At 35.5% G+C, this 16808-nt stretch overlaps 1 protein-coding gene across 1 annotated transcript in view; it reads right to left on the reverse strand.

Moving 5' to 3' along the window:
* The window catches only part of ACADL (acyl-CoA dehydrogenase long chain), a 37045-nt gene that overhangs the window by 4689 nt on the left and 15548 nt on the right, over nucleotides 1-16808 (reverse strand). Inside the window, exons 5-10 of the mRNA XM_065881033.1 lie at nucleotides 15958-16024; nucleotides 11587-11751; nucleotides 10828-10929; nucleotides 9753-9866; nucleotides 2410-2537; nucleotides 261-347 (exon numbers count right to left, since the gene is read on the reverse strand). Of these exons, the coding sequence (XP_065737105.1) occupies nucleotides 261-347; nucleotides 2410-2537; nucleotides 9753-9866; nucleotides 10828-10929; nucleotides 11587-11751; nucleotides 15958-16024 (663 nt within the window). The remainder of the gene's footprint in view (nucleotides 1-260; nucleotides 348-2409; nucleotides 2538-9752; nucleotides 9867-10827; nucleotides 10930-11586; nucleotides 11752-15957; nucleotides 16025-16808) is intronic.

Here is a 16808-nt window from a genome sequence, read left to right on the forward strand (position 1 = left end):
TATATATTTATATTTACATTTATATTTAGTATATTGTATAATGCAGTACATCTTCACTTTTTAAAAATATGACAAAATCCTAGTGGTGAGCTGATAACATGAAGCTGTTTCTACCTACTTGAACACACTCCATAGTCAGCTGAAAAATACAAAGATTTTGCACCTCCTTTCCCTTTGTACTCGATGGACAAAGGACAGTTAAAGAAATGTTCCTTTCTCTTCACACCACCCAGAAGGTGTAACACAACAGGCATACTCACTTGGCAATTGGGTACTCCCACATGTATCCCCAGCCTCCATGCAGCTGCACGCAGTCATAAGCTACACTGTTCTGTAACTCAGATGCCCTAGACGACCAAAATAAAAAGCAGAAAAGGAACATCTGAAATGAATTTTCATGAGATGTTTTACAATCAGGAAACAAATTATTTATGATTGTTTAAATGCTTACATTTATCAAACAATTAAAATTAGACATATTAGCCAACCAGAGAAGATTGATATAAATTCCACGTGAAATAAATCTCAAGAGAATTTTCATACAACAAATACTTTCTTCATCAATTATACTTCTGGCTGGGTTTTTGTTAAGTCTAGAAACAAAATGTAGAAAGCTTAGACTATTTATTAGGTGTTGGCTACCTTAAGCCTGAAAAGAATGTAGTAAAAACTTGAATTTGGTCTAATTTATGCAGATTCTCTATGTGATCTAAGTTAACTGAATAATTATACAGTCACCTATTTTCTTTTGCCTTGTGTAATATGTGTTTTTTTCTTCAAATGTGTCACTTCCTACCTAAAGGTTGCAATTCTGAATTTTAGTAACTGAAAAAATTTTTTTTCATAAATAAACTGAAAGTAAAAGTGAAAACCTAAGAGGGCAGACCTCTATTAAAGTACCTACTATCATATAGGAAACTTATTAAAGATTATTTGGGAATTATTATTCCTGAAGTACATGTATATTAACATGAGGTGCTTCAGAAATACCCTTTTCTGATCTTATCACAACAATTTTAACTATTGTTAAAATCCATGAGATGGCTGGTAGGAACTTTATTCATCTTAACATAAAATACAAGTTAGTTCAAAATCTTTTCAACTTACTTTCAACAGTGGGAAATATGAAGAAAAGGTAAGCATAGACACATTTTCCTATAAAAAATAATTTTTAACTCAAGCCATAGGACACAGGTCAGGATGTTCCTGAGAAATACAGTAACAATATGATGATTAACAGACAAGGTTTAGGGGGCAATGATATTTGGAATTCTATACATTTTTGTATTTGGCGAGTATTTTAGTAAAGTATTTGCTGGGTTAAAACTACTTGCTCCCTCTGCTCCAATATGAAACACCAGTATGTCTATAAACCTGGTGTTTTCAAAAAACAAAAAGGCCAACAGATATCCAAATATCTCTTTTTCCAAAAATATCTAAAATATTTTTACTCTTTTTCCCACTAGTCAAAAAACTTGCTCTAAGATGTAAATGTAAAATGTCTCCCACAAAAGTGCAAGTTTCTAGTAATTCCACATGACTTTTCAACCTGGCAACTTTATTATTTTGGAATCATTACATAAACCACTATTCTACATATTTCCCCATTCTACTTCTGACTGAACACAAGTTAATGAATAATGACAGGAATTTTTTCCAGGTTATTTTTGGGCTAATGAGATGTGAGAATGTTTGTTTTTAAAAGAGGAAACAAAACCCATTTCCAGAATTTGATTTAAACTATGTTCTTAAATCCTAAAATACACAAAAGCCTTATAGGGGTCTTTTTTCATTAACACATCTTTAATACCATTGCTAATCATCTTTAATACAAATGAAAGTCATTCTATACTACATTTTTTTTTCCTTTTGCTTAACAGAGCAGGTACAACTTTTGATTGGACAGTCAAATCTTCAGAAATTTTTCTTAGATATGGAAAACATCTTAAATAGAAAACTCCTGCCCAATCTACTCATTTCACAGATATCAAAATGTTGGCCTAGAAATAATTTAATTTAATTGCAGTTATTTAATGAAAGAATTGGGACTCTATCTCAGGACTCTAAGTATTACTGTAATTTTGTGATCTCACTATACTGCCACTCTTCAGATAATTTGAGATTAAACTACTATTTGAATGAACTAATCAGTCATCCTATTTTAGTCTCTTAATATTTTACTTTCAATGGCAAGCTAAAAGTTAAAAACCAACTTGAGTAAGTTTTAGCACATTATAAATTTATATGTTTAATGGGGCCCTTCAGCATTTTTTAAAAAGGTGGTTCTTATTGCTAGTTTTCATTTACTTAGCCTTCTTCCTTTAAGACCCTCAAGGCTGAGTGTCAAGTTGGAGGAATTCCATAACAATCTGTGCAAACACCACATTTTAATTACCATAGCACGCATACCAATATTTCGCCATGGAAGCAGTGGCAGAGTCCAGACGTTTCGTTTCATGCAGCTGGAGACAGCTGTCCACAAAAGCTCTGGTTACACAAATGTGTGTTTTTAATTCTGCTAGCTTATGTTGCACTGTCTTGAGTTTAAAGGAAATGAAAGGAAAAGATGAGCATAGGAGAAGAGCATATTTTGAGTCACTTAGCATATCAAAAATTATACAGTAAAATATCTTTAGAGCAAAACAAAAGTGGAATTACTGTTTTTTTTCTCCAAAAAGAGGCATATGTTAACTAAACAGCTCAAATTAAAAACCCACTATATTTCATTGCTAAGAAAACTTGTACTAAAAGATAAGATGCAAAAGTAGATAAATAGATAAATAACATTTCATGTTTTAGGTTAAAAAATTTAGACCATCTAGGGAACTTTTCAAAAAACAGCATGACTTTAATGGGTGAACACCATCTTGAGGTACAGTCCTTTAGGTACAGCTGTTGAAAACACCTATTTTTGTCCAGAATCTAAATCCATGAAGAATTTTTCTCTATTAATGAAATTAAGTATACACATTTTCTGCTTTTTTGTCTGGGAGTAAAGTAATAAAATAACAAGCTGGAGGGACAACATCAAAAATATTTATTAGACATTATTATTTTATATTGCAAAGTATTTAATCTAGATCTGTAGAATTCAATGGGAGAATAACAGAATTAGAACACTCATGACATCAAAGTCCAGTACCCCCCAACCTCTTCCACCTTTCCCTGCCCTCCCTCTTATCTCTTTCAATAGCTTGCACAGTCTCTAACTTGAACTGAATGGTCTGGAATTGTCAGCGATAACATACACATATACCTCCTCCTGCTGGCCACAGACAACCAATAGTATTCTTGGAAATCATTCTATCTAGACCATCCTCAATTGTTCTTGATTGCTCTAACTTCAATCAAATTTTCTTGCATTCCTGACTCTTGGCTCTCACACCTTGAACTCTGAGTTTTCATGTGGTCTCTTTGGCACCAACTCTTGAACCACCTTCAGGAAACTGGCTTGAATTTGAAATACTACTGGCTTTCCACTTTGGGTAACCTCCAAAAATACACCCCGTTCTAGTTGAGCTCAAGTTCAAGGCTCAGCTATGGTCAGCTGGCTCTATCTTCCTTGTGGAAATTCAGATAGGAACAGAGTTTTGATCATTCTGCTTGGAATTTATGATTGAGACCTTCACTGTGGCTAATAAAAGGCATGGAAGTTAATGACAGTGGCACTAACTTGGTGGCACAGTGAAACTCAAACTAGAAATTATGAATGCACCCAACGTACGCAATGGCAAGTCCAAAGCCATGATTGCATTCTCAGAAGAAGGAAGGCTTCCTGGACCAGATATTCAGAGGATGTTGACCTGCCTTTGCTACTTGTTACAGCAATCTCAAACCACAAAACCAAACCCTTAAAAGCATCATTGTAGTGGAGACAGTTTGGGTTCTTACCATTTCTGGAAAAGAGTAGAAAAGGAGTATAAAAAGACCCAGGACCAGGCAAGACCAGGGTGTTGTCAGCTGGAGAAGGAGCTCTGAGGGACAGACTCCTCATCTGTGTATCAACATAACTACTATGCTGATGGAAAACCCAAACTGACTGCCTTTCCCTTGGGCTTACTCCATCCTGTTCTAGAAATAGACAATGTGACTGGCATCTAATGATTCTAAAGCCAAGCAGTGGGGAGGCTGGCACCACACTTTTCCACCTCTTGTATCCTGGCCTCTAATTTAGAACATGCCAGGTTTACCAAAACTTTCTTCCTCTCTCATACTTTCTCTTACTTTTTCTACCTCCCTTTCTATCCATTTCTATTTAATGAGGCCAAATCTCTAACCTTTAATCAGCACAAATTTTCCCACCCCCACCCCACACATCCAAGAGTACTCACAGAAGAATCTCAAGATGTAACAGGAAATGAAAAAGCGGGGGAATACCCTTCCATATATTGAACACAGATGACTATATATTCCATGAAAATCCCTGAAACTGAGGTCTTAGCTTACTCTTGGTGTAGGTCAATGACACTGCCCATGACACTTCATTTGGAACATAAGCGGGAATCTGACAAGTCTCAAGATACTATTGCACACCGCCTCCCCACCCTGCGATGGCACATTTGAGAAATTACTATTTACAATATGAGAGATTCAAGATCTCTAAGCCCAATTATCTCATAAGAGAGGTGTTTCTATGGAAATGCTAGGAGCTTCTAGAAGCTGAAGTTAAATTTCAGACCAGAATGGGCTCATTTAGAAAATTCTTGCTTCAGTGCCTTCAGGTCAACAGGTTTGACAGAATTAATGCCAGCAAGAGTGCATAAGTTACTCTCGGGGGGATAAGAGATAAAATATTTACATACTCTTGGCATTGAGTTGGGTGTTACCAAACAGGTTTAGTCTTTGCTCTTCACTGCAAACACTGTATCATATTTTCGGAAATTGTTCTCTAATGAATGGTAGGTAATAATTGTACCACACGTTATTAGCAGGTGCTTTTGGTGAATGATCAGCATGCTCACAGCAATATTTTTTAACATTCATTAATAGTCACTCATAGATAATACTGCAGCTAGCATTTTATTTAAAGAAGTTTCCCTAAAGTTGCAAAGTGGATCAGATGGCATCTCTTTAAGAGTTCTGAATAACACAGTTCTTAGAATCATGGAATTGGAAGACCCCTTGGAGAAGTTATTGAGCCCAGTATTCCATTTAAACATCACCATTAGGTGTACTCTAATATATTACAGCTCAAGTATAAACTACAACAACTTAGGTTTGCTACCTGATTTTATAGTTAATTAACCCCACACTCAAGGTCTAAGAACGAAATATTCCCTTTTTGGAGAAATGTAAAGAAGAAATGTTATTTGTTGCCTCTCCTATTTTTTTCCTAATACTTTGTCCCCTTAGAATCAAGAGCACATACCACACAAGAAATAACTAAAGCTTGTGTTAGAAAAGAACACTGAACTTTCACTTCATTGTCCATGGGTGAAAGAGGTGAGAACAGAAAAAGTCTATCTACGTTAGATTTCTGGATAGTAAAACTAGTGAATGCATTAAGAGTGTAGGTTCCAGAGTTCAAATACTTTTTAAATCTTGTGCATGTTATTTAACCTCTTCATGCCTCAATATCCTTATCTGTAAAATAAGGATAAATATAATATTTATTATATGGAGTTGCGAAGAAAAAAAAGACAATCCATGTGGCACAGTGCCTGGCATATAGGGAACATCAATCAATGACAGACATTATCATTATTTAATATCTGAATTTTACTATTGTATTGTCCATTCCATAGAAAATCATGAGACTTGACAGCAGCTATGGAGAGTATGGATGAGACAACATGAAAATCCTGTAACTATCGCAACTTAAGTATGGTAGGTCTCCATTCTAAAAAGAAAGTAAATTTTAGGGACTTCCCTGGTGGCGCAGTGGTTAAGAATCTGCCTCCCAATACAGGGGACACAGGTTTGATCCCCTGTCCGGGAAGACCCCACATGCGGAGCAACTAAGCCCGTGGCCCACAGCTACTGAGCCTGCGCTCTAGAGCCCACGCACCACAACTACTGAGCTTGCGCTCTAGAGCCCACTAGCCGCAACTGCTGAAGCCCGCGTGCCTAGAGTATGTGCTCCGCAGTAAGAGAAGCCACCACCACAAGAAGCCCGCACACCGCAATGAAGAGTAGCCCCCGCTCGCTACAACTAGAGAAAGCCCACGCACAGCAATGAAGACCCAATGCAGCCACAAATAAATAAATAGCATCACAATTAAGTTAAAAATTCAAGATCTACTAAAAAAATTTAAAAAAAAATAAATTTCGTGAAACGCATCCAAGTGGTCAGAAAGGCTCAAAATTGAAGAATATCAAAGAGAAAGGAAACTGAATCGTTATATGGTCATGAGAATGAGATTTTGCCAAATATAATATATAACATTTACAGGTCTCCTATTTCAATTTAATACTGGAACCATTGTATATCCAGCTCTGTAACAGGAGGTATAAGCACTTATTGGTTATTCATCTTCTCTGAATACATATCTAGATTGAATATGAAAATATTATTCAAAGATACTTATTTATATAAAAAAGAAGATTAGAAGAAATATCTCAGAACCACATATTTACTTGGAAAACAACACGGCTCTCGCCAATGCTATAGATACGTGTGGAAGCAGAATGCTACTGCCACCTAGTGAAATTTTAGTAAACTACCTTTGAAAGAAGGCAGCAATAAAATAGCACTTGCTTTGAAAAGGATTAAGAATATTTATTTTCTTTTTGCTATCAAAATACATATATACACATATATATTATTAAATAAATAAATATTTTGGAAGAAACTTTTCCTCCTATGTGTAAATATTATACCGATTTTCTAGTTTTTTTTCATGGTTAAATGTCAAATAACATTTAATGTTCTGAGCTATACAGGCAATCTCGGTAATATTATAGTCATTTTTGTTGTGATTTTATATGAAGTTCATAAACGCAGGAAGTGTAGATTACCAAGGGGATGGAAAAATATGTCTGTTTGGTTCAGTTTTTATAGTATCCAGAATAGGACTAAAGGCATGAGTATTTTAATAAACATTTTGAGAAGCAAATGACATTAATTCCACTTCGGATACAGTTGGGAAAGTCAGAGTGATACCAAGTAGTATCACTCTCTTTGTGTTGCTAGGAGGTTATAATGTGTATTTCCAGAGTCATGCCTATCAAATTACATTTGAACACACAACCTTCAGAAGGCAATCAATACATACTCGCTCAGTGAAACAAATCATGTATATCAACATTTCTCAAAATGAAAAAATTACATGAAAAAGAAATGTAATTTATTTATTGGTAAGAAGAGTCATGCATCGATAACAAAGAAACAGAAATATGATTGCTTTATGGTAGCCTAGTGTAATCAGTTGTACTGCATATGATTTATAAGTGTTTGTGTGCATAAGTTTTGATAAATTTAACTTTTCACAATAAATTTCTGTATATTTCATGGTAGTAAATGATAAAATTGACTAGTATCTACACATATTTTATGCATTCGTGCCATACGTTTATTCTTAATTTTTTCGATATTTCTAGGCTATACAGTTCGCCTGCACATTTTAAGTTGCCACAAATCTCCAAAAGTTTTTCCAATGTATTTATTGAAAAAAATCCACATGTAAATGGACCTGTGTTGTTTAAGGGTCAACTGTAATAGATAACTTTAATGAAAGCTCGCTTTGCCAGGCAATATTCTAAGCACTTTATTAGAAGTGTATTATCTCACCTAATCTTCATAACAACTCTATGAGGTAGCTACTCATATTACTCACATCTTAACAATAAGAAAGTACTTCTGAGAGAGATAATACAACTTGCATAGACCACAGAGACTTAAGTAGCTGTACTAGGATTTAAACCACACCTGAACTTAACTTCTATAATGCTGTCCTAAAAAGTTACCAAAGTATTTCATCTTTCTCTTTCCCTTCATAACACCTTTCAGCCAAGACATTCCACTTAGAAATTTTCAATTAGACTTCCAACTCCAGTTTTTTTGATGACTGCATTACTTAAAAGCTGTTCCTTCATTTTAAGGAGAGACTAGAGGGTCTAAAATTTGATTGATATTTTAGTGATTATGGCTACCATATACTGAGTTCTTCTGCAAATAACTTAAACTTCTTGGCAAAACCCAGGAAGTTTAAACACAATCATCCACCTTCTCTGTGCTTGAACCTGGGGAGCAAAACCCTTTTAGTAAAGCTAATACACAAAAAAGCAGGAGGTTCCGCTATAAGTGCATGATCACTAACCTGATTTGGGTCCTCAATACTGCCAGGAAGCTTACTGTAAGTGTCTCTAGTTAGTTCAGTCTCTCACTCTGAAGAAGGTATTTCAAACCTTCCTTACCTCCATGCCCCATTCACTCACATCTCTTTCTTCCCTACTGATAAGGAAAGATACGGAAGTCTCTGGAAGAGAGCTTTTGCAATTTTCTACCAACGGAGCTGAACTCTTGCTCATCCTTTCCTCCTTCCTTCCTGTTTCAGTGGAGGAAACTCCTCTCCTGTCAGGATGGGAAGGCCTATCTTTCCATGTATTGAAACTTTGGCATCCATACCTTCACACTGTCTCAAAGATCATATGCAGTTAATTATGCTCTCCATACCTACAATCTTTCCCTCTTTACTAAATCCTTTGTCTAGGTATTAAAATATGCTCTAGCATTCTCATCCTAATAATAATAACAAAAATTAATAATCTCCAAATATTTCACTTGATCTCCAGATATTTCCCTCCCTCCCTCCTCACCCTCCTCTTCTTGCCTTCTAGTTACCATCCTTTCTCTCAGCTACCTCACAGCCAAACTCAGGAAAGAGTTGCCTCTCATCAGTATCTTGACTTCCTCATCTCCATTCACTGCTCTACTCACTGGGGTCTGGCACCACACCAGTCCATTAATGGCTCTTATGAAATAACCTCCATATCATTATGTCCAATGGGCACTCTTTGACCTTCATCTCATTTTCCCTCTAAGTAGCTTCCATCCATTTGAAATCCTCTTTTCTCTTGGCTTCTATAACAATACTTGCCCGATTTGCTTTCTCCTTTCTAGCTGTCTCAGTTTTCTTTGTAGGCTCTTAGTTTCCTATTCTACCTTTAAATCTTGGAATTTTTTTCTCAGGACTCTGTCCTAGGATCTCTTTTGTCTTAATCTCTACTCTCTCCCTAAGTGATCTCACCCACTTCCATGGATTCTAATGTCACCGTGGATGAAAAATGTTGCCTGCCACATAGATAAACAATGGATGTTGCAGCCATCAAGCCAGCAGCCACTGCAGCAGCCCCTAAATGTGCACCCTGAGGGGAGTCAGGATGGAGAAAAGCAGGATACTGGCCCTAGATAGTTAAGGTGCATATCAGAGGAGTCATTTCAATGAGCACAGACTCTTGGATCTTCCCATACATAGAAAAGTGATTCATTCATTACTTTGAGAAGCCTGGTTTTCTTTAATTAACAGTGATCTTTTGATGTTCCGACCACCTGGTTTCTGTTGCAAGACTCCTATGTACCCTGGCTCCTCCCTTACCGCTTTGGAACTGTCCCTCAGAGCTATCTGAGAGGCTGTATTTCGTGCTTACATGCTTAGTGCTGTGCACCAAATAAAACACAATTCTCAACTTTTAAGTTGTGCATATTTTTTCAGTCGATACCACCTGTATGAAAATTACTCCATATTCATGTTTAGCCTAGACCCATTTCAGATGAGTAAACTGATACTATCTAATACTAATGACAAGCTTACCTGTATATGTGCGATTGTTTTCCCAAAAGCTTTTCTTTGTTTAACGTAGTTCCTGGTTTCTTCAAACATGAATTCACTGGCTGAAACTGCCAACTCAGCAATCAGTAGCCTTTCCTATAACCCCAAAATTAGGTCTTGAACATTATTCTAATTACACAAGTGATTTTCACATGATTTCAATGAAAATAAATTGCATAATCTTTATAAAACTCCTAAAGATTATTTCTTAACTCTTTATAAGAAAAGACTCCCCCTGAGAGTTCTAAGACTATTTTGACACATATATGTCTCTAAAAAAAATTTTATTTTTATGAATGACTGTCTTTATATAGGTATATAAGTAATTTATTTTCCTCTTCTCTTTACTCATCTATGGGAAAAGAAATTCCAAAGTTGTCGATTTTTATTTATTGATCTCTGCATATCACACATCTAATATACCTAAGGAAATCAACATTTTTAAAGGGCATAGGTTGAATTAGTGCAAAGCATCCATAGTCAGTTTAATTCCATCTTGCTGGTGATTTTCATATTCTATTCTGTGCCAGTGACCCTAGTCCTTGTCCCATTTCATGTTTACTGCATGCTGTGATTGTCACCAGACAGATGCATCCTCTTATGCTGACACTCCAAAAAACACGGAAGTGAGGGCTGACCCTATGTGGCTAAAACTTTTTAGTCTGAACTTAACAGCTTTCTTTGATTCCCAGGTATTATTAAAAAAGAACAACCCCCCCCCCAAAAAAAAAAAACCTGGTAAATATTTTGGCTGATATTTCGTTACAAAGAGCTAAAAATTCTTGATTTGTAGTTAAGACACTAAAATCATTCCAAGAAGGAATAGAACTGAAAATCTTATTTTCCTGATTCACTTATAAGCTTTGATTGGATATCCCTGAGTTCAGTTATTCACATGTCCAGCCTAAAAAAGTCATATATATTTTTTTACAACTTCAAGTTATACTCAAATGACTGGCTATATCACAAGTTTTGTATGCATGGATTTATATAGTTCTATATTATTCTATTCCAGTCCATTATCTAATCAAAAGACAGACTCTTTAATACTTCTGACCTGTGGAAGCTCTTGCATGAGGTAATAGAAGCCTTTATTCTCTTCTCCAAGTAGGGCACGCGCTGGCAAACGTACATCTTCAAAGAATAATTCTGCAGTATCCTAAGAGATCATACAATTGAATACAGAATTATCTCACTGAAATCTCCCAATAACCTGATGAGGTGATTATTATTTCCATTGAAAAAACAAAAACAAAACAAACTGGAAGCCAAGTTGGAGTGGTTAATGATCACAACTGGTAAGTGGTAAACCAGGGATTCAAACCCAGGTCTATCTGATTCCAAAAGCGGCCTTCCCACTGCAATACACTGTCATTCTAGCTCTAATACCGTCCAATTCTGCAGGTACTGAGGACTAAGGATTCCTAATGCATATCAAGTAAAACATGTTTTTCTTTTTGGTAATGAAAAATTACCAAATAGTAGAAAAAATATTTTCTGTTCTTAGTTCATAATTTTCTTCAATTTCAAAAATAGAGGGTATTATCATGCAGTTAATTTTCTAAAGCAGATTTTCAAAATACCCTGATTCACTTCAATTGCTGACCACAGTTGCATAAACAGTGGAATAAATTTCCATAATCATTTCTGAAAAGCATATTTTAAGAATCCAGCATAGGAAGGAAGGTATGATTGTGCTATATGTAGTTCCATATATAAAGCATAATTGAGTAAACTCAATTATTTATGAATAATAAATATGAATTATATTTATAAATGATTTATATTATGAAAACAAATTTACATTATGACTTACCTGGGCTTTTAGTCCCATTTTATGTAGCTTTCGTCCCTTGACAAATCCTTTCATTCCATTTTCCACCAGAAAAAGGCTAATGCCATGGGCAGGAGAGCGAGCGTCACGATTTGTGACTGCCACTACGATCACAACGTCACTTAGCCACCCATTAGTGATGAATACCTGAAAAACCCCAAGTATACTGAGATGCTCCACAATAACTCAGGTCCATGTGTAAATCATGATCAGGGGAAAGTATACTCAAGAAGACTAAACCGGACAAAACATGCTTCATACCTCTCTCTGTACTCTCTCTGAATATCTGCAGTGTTGATTATTCATACATGAGGCTAGTAAAGAGTAGGGGGAAATTATCCAATGCTTCAAAGAATGAACTCTATTCATTTTCTTCCCACTATTAGTATTGTAAATAATAATAATAATTAACATTATTATGTTCTTTTCCAATTAAAACAAAATTGTCTATAAAAATGATAAACCATATTTTAGAAAGAAGTTTCAGGTGAGAAAACAGAATCTCCTTTGAATGGCACGATACTATTAAAGTATTTGTACTTTCGGATTTATCAGTTTTTGAAAAGGCATAGTTTCGATTTCATGATGGATGGCCTACCTCTTTCCAAATGGCCTAAATAAGGAAGATGCTGATTAAGAAGGGATAAAATAACAGAGATATTAGTTTATCAGATAATATTTATTCAGAAAACAAATATACACAGAGCAAATATGAATAATTATCTTTTCACTCTGTATCTTTCCTGGGTCCTCTCAGCCACTTTCCATGGCTTTAGTTGCTATCCATATGCTGATGACTCCAAATCTTTATGGAAGCCAAATTTCTTGCTAGGTTCCAGACCTGTATACACACCTGCTTCTGGATAGTTCCACCTGATGACTCAAGGAATACCCTACTCCTATTTAATCACCCCTACTCCTATTTAATCTTGAGTATCAATCTATTTTCCCTGTGTCAGTAAATCACATTATTATCCTGCTTCATATTCAATTTGACATCTAGTTCTCTCTAACCCATTTCAACACTTTTTAAATCCAGTCACTTCCTTTCACTTCTATTGCCATTACCTTATTTTGGGCCTCATCATTTCCTGGTTAAGTTCCTACAACTGATCTCTGTGCAACTCTATTATCCATCATGATGTCAGAGGGATCTTTCAAAAATGCAACCTAATCATACTACTTTCACATCTGAAAATTTTTGAATACCTCATCATAGCTTCAGGATAAATTCTAAATCTTAGCAGGGCATATAAAACTCATCACAAATTGGCACTAGCTTACATTCCTGCCTTATCTCTTATCCAATTTTCCCCTCACTTGTTTTCTGTAGATTAACTCTACTGCATTACTTGCTGTCCCCCATATTCTAAGTTCTTCCTCATCTATGGGTCTTTGGAAATCTTGTTTCCTCTACTTGGGGGGCTCTTTCCCAACTCTGCTACAATGAATCCTACTCAACCTGGACAAAGTTCAGACATCACCTCTTCCAAAAAGTCTTTCCAGGGAATTCCCTGGCGGTCCAGTGGTTAGGACTCCACGCTTTCACTGCCGAGGGCGCAGGTTAATCCCTGGTCAGGGAACTAAGATCCTGCAAGCCACGCAGCGCGGCTGAAAAAAACAAAAACAAAACGTCTTTCCAAATTCCCCAAGCTGGGTTAAGTGTTCCCATAGCATCCTGAATTTACCATCATCTTAGCATTTTCCAAGCTAGATTCAAATGATCTAATTTTGTCTCTGTCCCTTTGAAATAGTACAGGTCTAAAATGGTGTTGGTTACTCTCATCACCTACCATCCATGTCCTTTATAATAAGATTTATGCTCTAAAATCCAGAGCACTGATTCTTACAAATAATGGGAAGTGGGCCAATGATGTTAGTGTTATCTACATGACAGCAAATGAAGGCAATGATGATGGTATGGTTGTAAGTGACACAATAATAAAAGACTCTCAACATCTCTCTGTACTAGGAGCTCCTTGAGGGCGGGGACTATTTCCTATTCATATATCTATCCTCAGTGCTTAGTATAGTATTTGGCATATAGTAGGCCTTCAAGGATGTTTGTTGAATAAATGAGAAAAATATATTCCTCAAAAATAATTCTAGGGAATTCCCTGGCAGTCCAGTGGTTAGGACTCTGCTCTTCCACTTCAGGGGCACAGGTGTGATCCCTGATCAGGGAACTAAGATCCTGCATGCCACACAGCGGGCCAAAAACAAAAAAAAAATCATGGTAAAAATTTTTTCTACAGTGTTTCTCCATTACACCACTCTTTTCCTCAAAAACCATTCAGGTCTCCCAATTTCCTAACTGTCTAAGATAATAATGACCATTTGTGTAGTTGCCACAGTTGAATTGCTGAAATAGTGCTTTTTTGTTTGTTTAGGAATTAGTACCTTTATGTTACTAATATCTAATGTGAGTATTTCTACCATGACTGATCCTCTTTCCTAATAAAATTATAAGAGAATTCTCTTTGTAAGAAAGGGCTTTCTTGATTTCTTTCCTAATTATGACAGTCAAAACTTTTAACAGGGCTGAGATTAACCCTAGTGAGGTCAATATTTTTTTTATTTTTATTTTATTTTTTAGTATTGAATGCCTATGCCATACGCTCTTTGTAGATGTTGTGTAGACAGTACATAAAGAAAAAGTGTTATAAAGAAAAAGGGAAAAAAAAATCTTCCATGAGTCCATCATATAAATATCATTGTGAACTTCCTTTCTGGTCTTTTTTTCTTTTAATATAGTTGAAATTATTCTATATTTACATTTTATATGCATACTTCACTTAAATGTTAGTATCGTCTTTTCACTTAATATAATTATTTTCCTATACCACTAAAAATTTTGTGTTGATGCTTTAATGGGTGCATATTAGATCATCTTATTGATGTAGTATATTTACTTACTCATTCTTTTACTTTTGCTTCCTCTAAAGTTTTTGTTTTTCCTAACAGAATTTTTGAAAATCAGAGGTACTTTCCTGGGTGGTTCCCACTGAAGAGTCTAATTGAGCAGACTGGGCCTGCTGGGCCTTTCTAAAGCTGGAGTCATAGAAGAGCGTGGTTCCCATTTCACTTTTGACCAAATACCCTATTCTGTCAAAACAAGCCCTTCTGTGTGCAAAGAGTTAATTGACTATATATCACAGTTAGTGCTTTATTATAATCCTTAGTATGAATAATGTAGATGAATATTTCATAAAGTATATTTGAAAAACAACAGTAACTCAAGATAAGTCTATAAAAAGAGAATTTCCTAGGGCAAAAGACATACTATATCCAACTCTTAGAAGTTCATGATGCGTATCAGCCTCTCAGAAAGTGAGAAGTAGAGCATGTTTTCCAAATTTATTTGACATCACAGACATTGTTTTTCTGTATAATAACTATGAAACTAGATAATGGAATGGTCTTTAGAATTGGGCTACTCAAAACGTATTCATCAGACTGATGAACAGTTTGTCAGTCCACAAACTGTTATTAGTCCTTAACAATGTAAGTACGGAAAGTGACTGTTTAGAAAATTTCATAGCAATTTAAGTGTCACAACATTCAAGCTTGTGATTTTGCAAATGCAAAGGTATTAGTCTAAAACTAATAAGAAATATTTTTTAAACGTTGAAGGAATAAAAACAAAAATTAGCTCTTCACCAGGCTTTGAAACATTTTTAGCAAGATTTCCTTAGTGTAGACAATGAATATCTTTTCTTCACTTAATATTCAGTCAACAACAAATAGTTACTGAGTGTATACCAGACACAGTTTTAGGTAAACAAAAACCTCTGCCATCAGTGATATTAGATTCTGAAGGATATATTTACTTCTGAGCCTGTCTGTAACCTTAATCAGAGGTGCTCTCCAATCTTATCAGTGGGTTGATGTGAGGCTCAGAAGCGTTGAAGGGCTCTCAAATTCCATCAGAAATATCTTTCCTAAAATCTTTTGAAACTCTTCTTGATATTTATTTATAAGTCTTTTCTTCCACTTCTTACCAACATCAAATTCATTAACTATTAACTCTTTGTCCCCTATTTGGACAATGTGAACCTCACCTTTTCCTTTTCTGGTTTGATAAGGGCTGTTTGGAAGCTAAAACGTTTTTCATATTAGTGAGGGGGCATGCAAAAGGAACATAGAAGAGGAATAGATCTCACGTAACATAAATGTTGTACAATTTTTACTGTCTCCAAAACAAAGCAGTTCAATTCCTGTGCCAACTCAAGTAAACTCAATTCCTGTGTGAGTCCCTAGATCTGAGAGACTCAATGATGAGTAGTCTTTGAGGCTTTGTTACCCACAGCATGACTTCGGGGAGGAGGGCTATGGAAGCCCATCTTTACACACCTTGCTTCCATTGAGAATCCAGTCACTTCCATCCTTTCTGGCATTGGTTCTCACTCCTTGCAAATCACTATAATTGAGAGGATAAAAAATTCATTAATTGGTAATAAATGAACTATGCAAATGTTATGTAAGTATGTATCTATTGTGATAATTCAAACTGGTTACACCATTATAAAAATTGACATTTAACTAATATTAGGAACGTTCACACAAATGCACTGAAAAGTCATGTCTGACATATGCTAAACTATTTATACAAATGAATATTTGATTGAGATTACATAGACTAACCAGATTTTATAGAGTATAACAAGGCCCAACTAGCTTCCAAGACCCTCAAACTGGACTCAGAAGACATTTCAATGCCTACTATATACCTCAGATTATTTGCCCATGTACCTTTCCTGCCTTTGTTCACTTTGGTTCCTTCCCCTATCTCTACTGTTCAAAAGCTTAGCTATTTAAAAGACTATGTCGGAAATTCCCTGGTGGTCCAGTGGTTAGGACTTCATGCTTTCACTGCTGAGGGCCCAGGTTCAATCCCTAGTCAGGGAACTAAGATCCCACAAGCCACGTAGCAGCATGGCCAAAAAATAAAAATAAAAAATGACTATGTCTCAAATGCTACGTCCTCTAACAAGCCTGCTCTACAAGTAGAATAGGTTATTTTTCTAGATATAAACTAAACAAATATTCATAATTTAATATGAAAAATACAGGCAATATTCAAGACAAAGGAGAAAAATGAAAAAATTAAAAAAAACAGTTTTACCTTCTGTAATAAACATTTAAAAAATACAACCTTCCAGTATTTTTCTATGGAAACAGATACACAGATATATGTATTTTTA

Source organism: Phocoena phocoena, chromosome 7, assembly GCF_963924675.1.
Source record: "Phocoena phocoena chromosome 7, mPhoPho1.1, whole genome shotgun sequence".
NCBI lineage: Eukaryota > Metazoa > Chordata > Mammalia > Artiodactyla > Phocoenidae > Phocoena > Phocoena phocoena.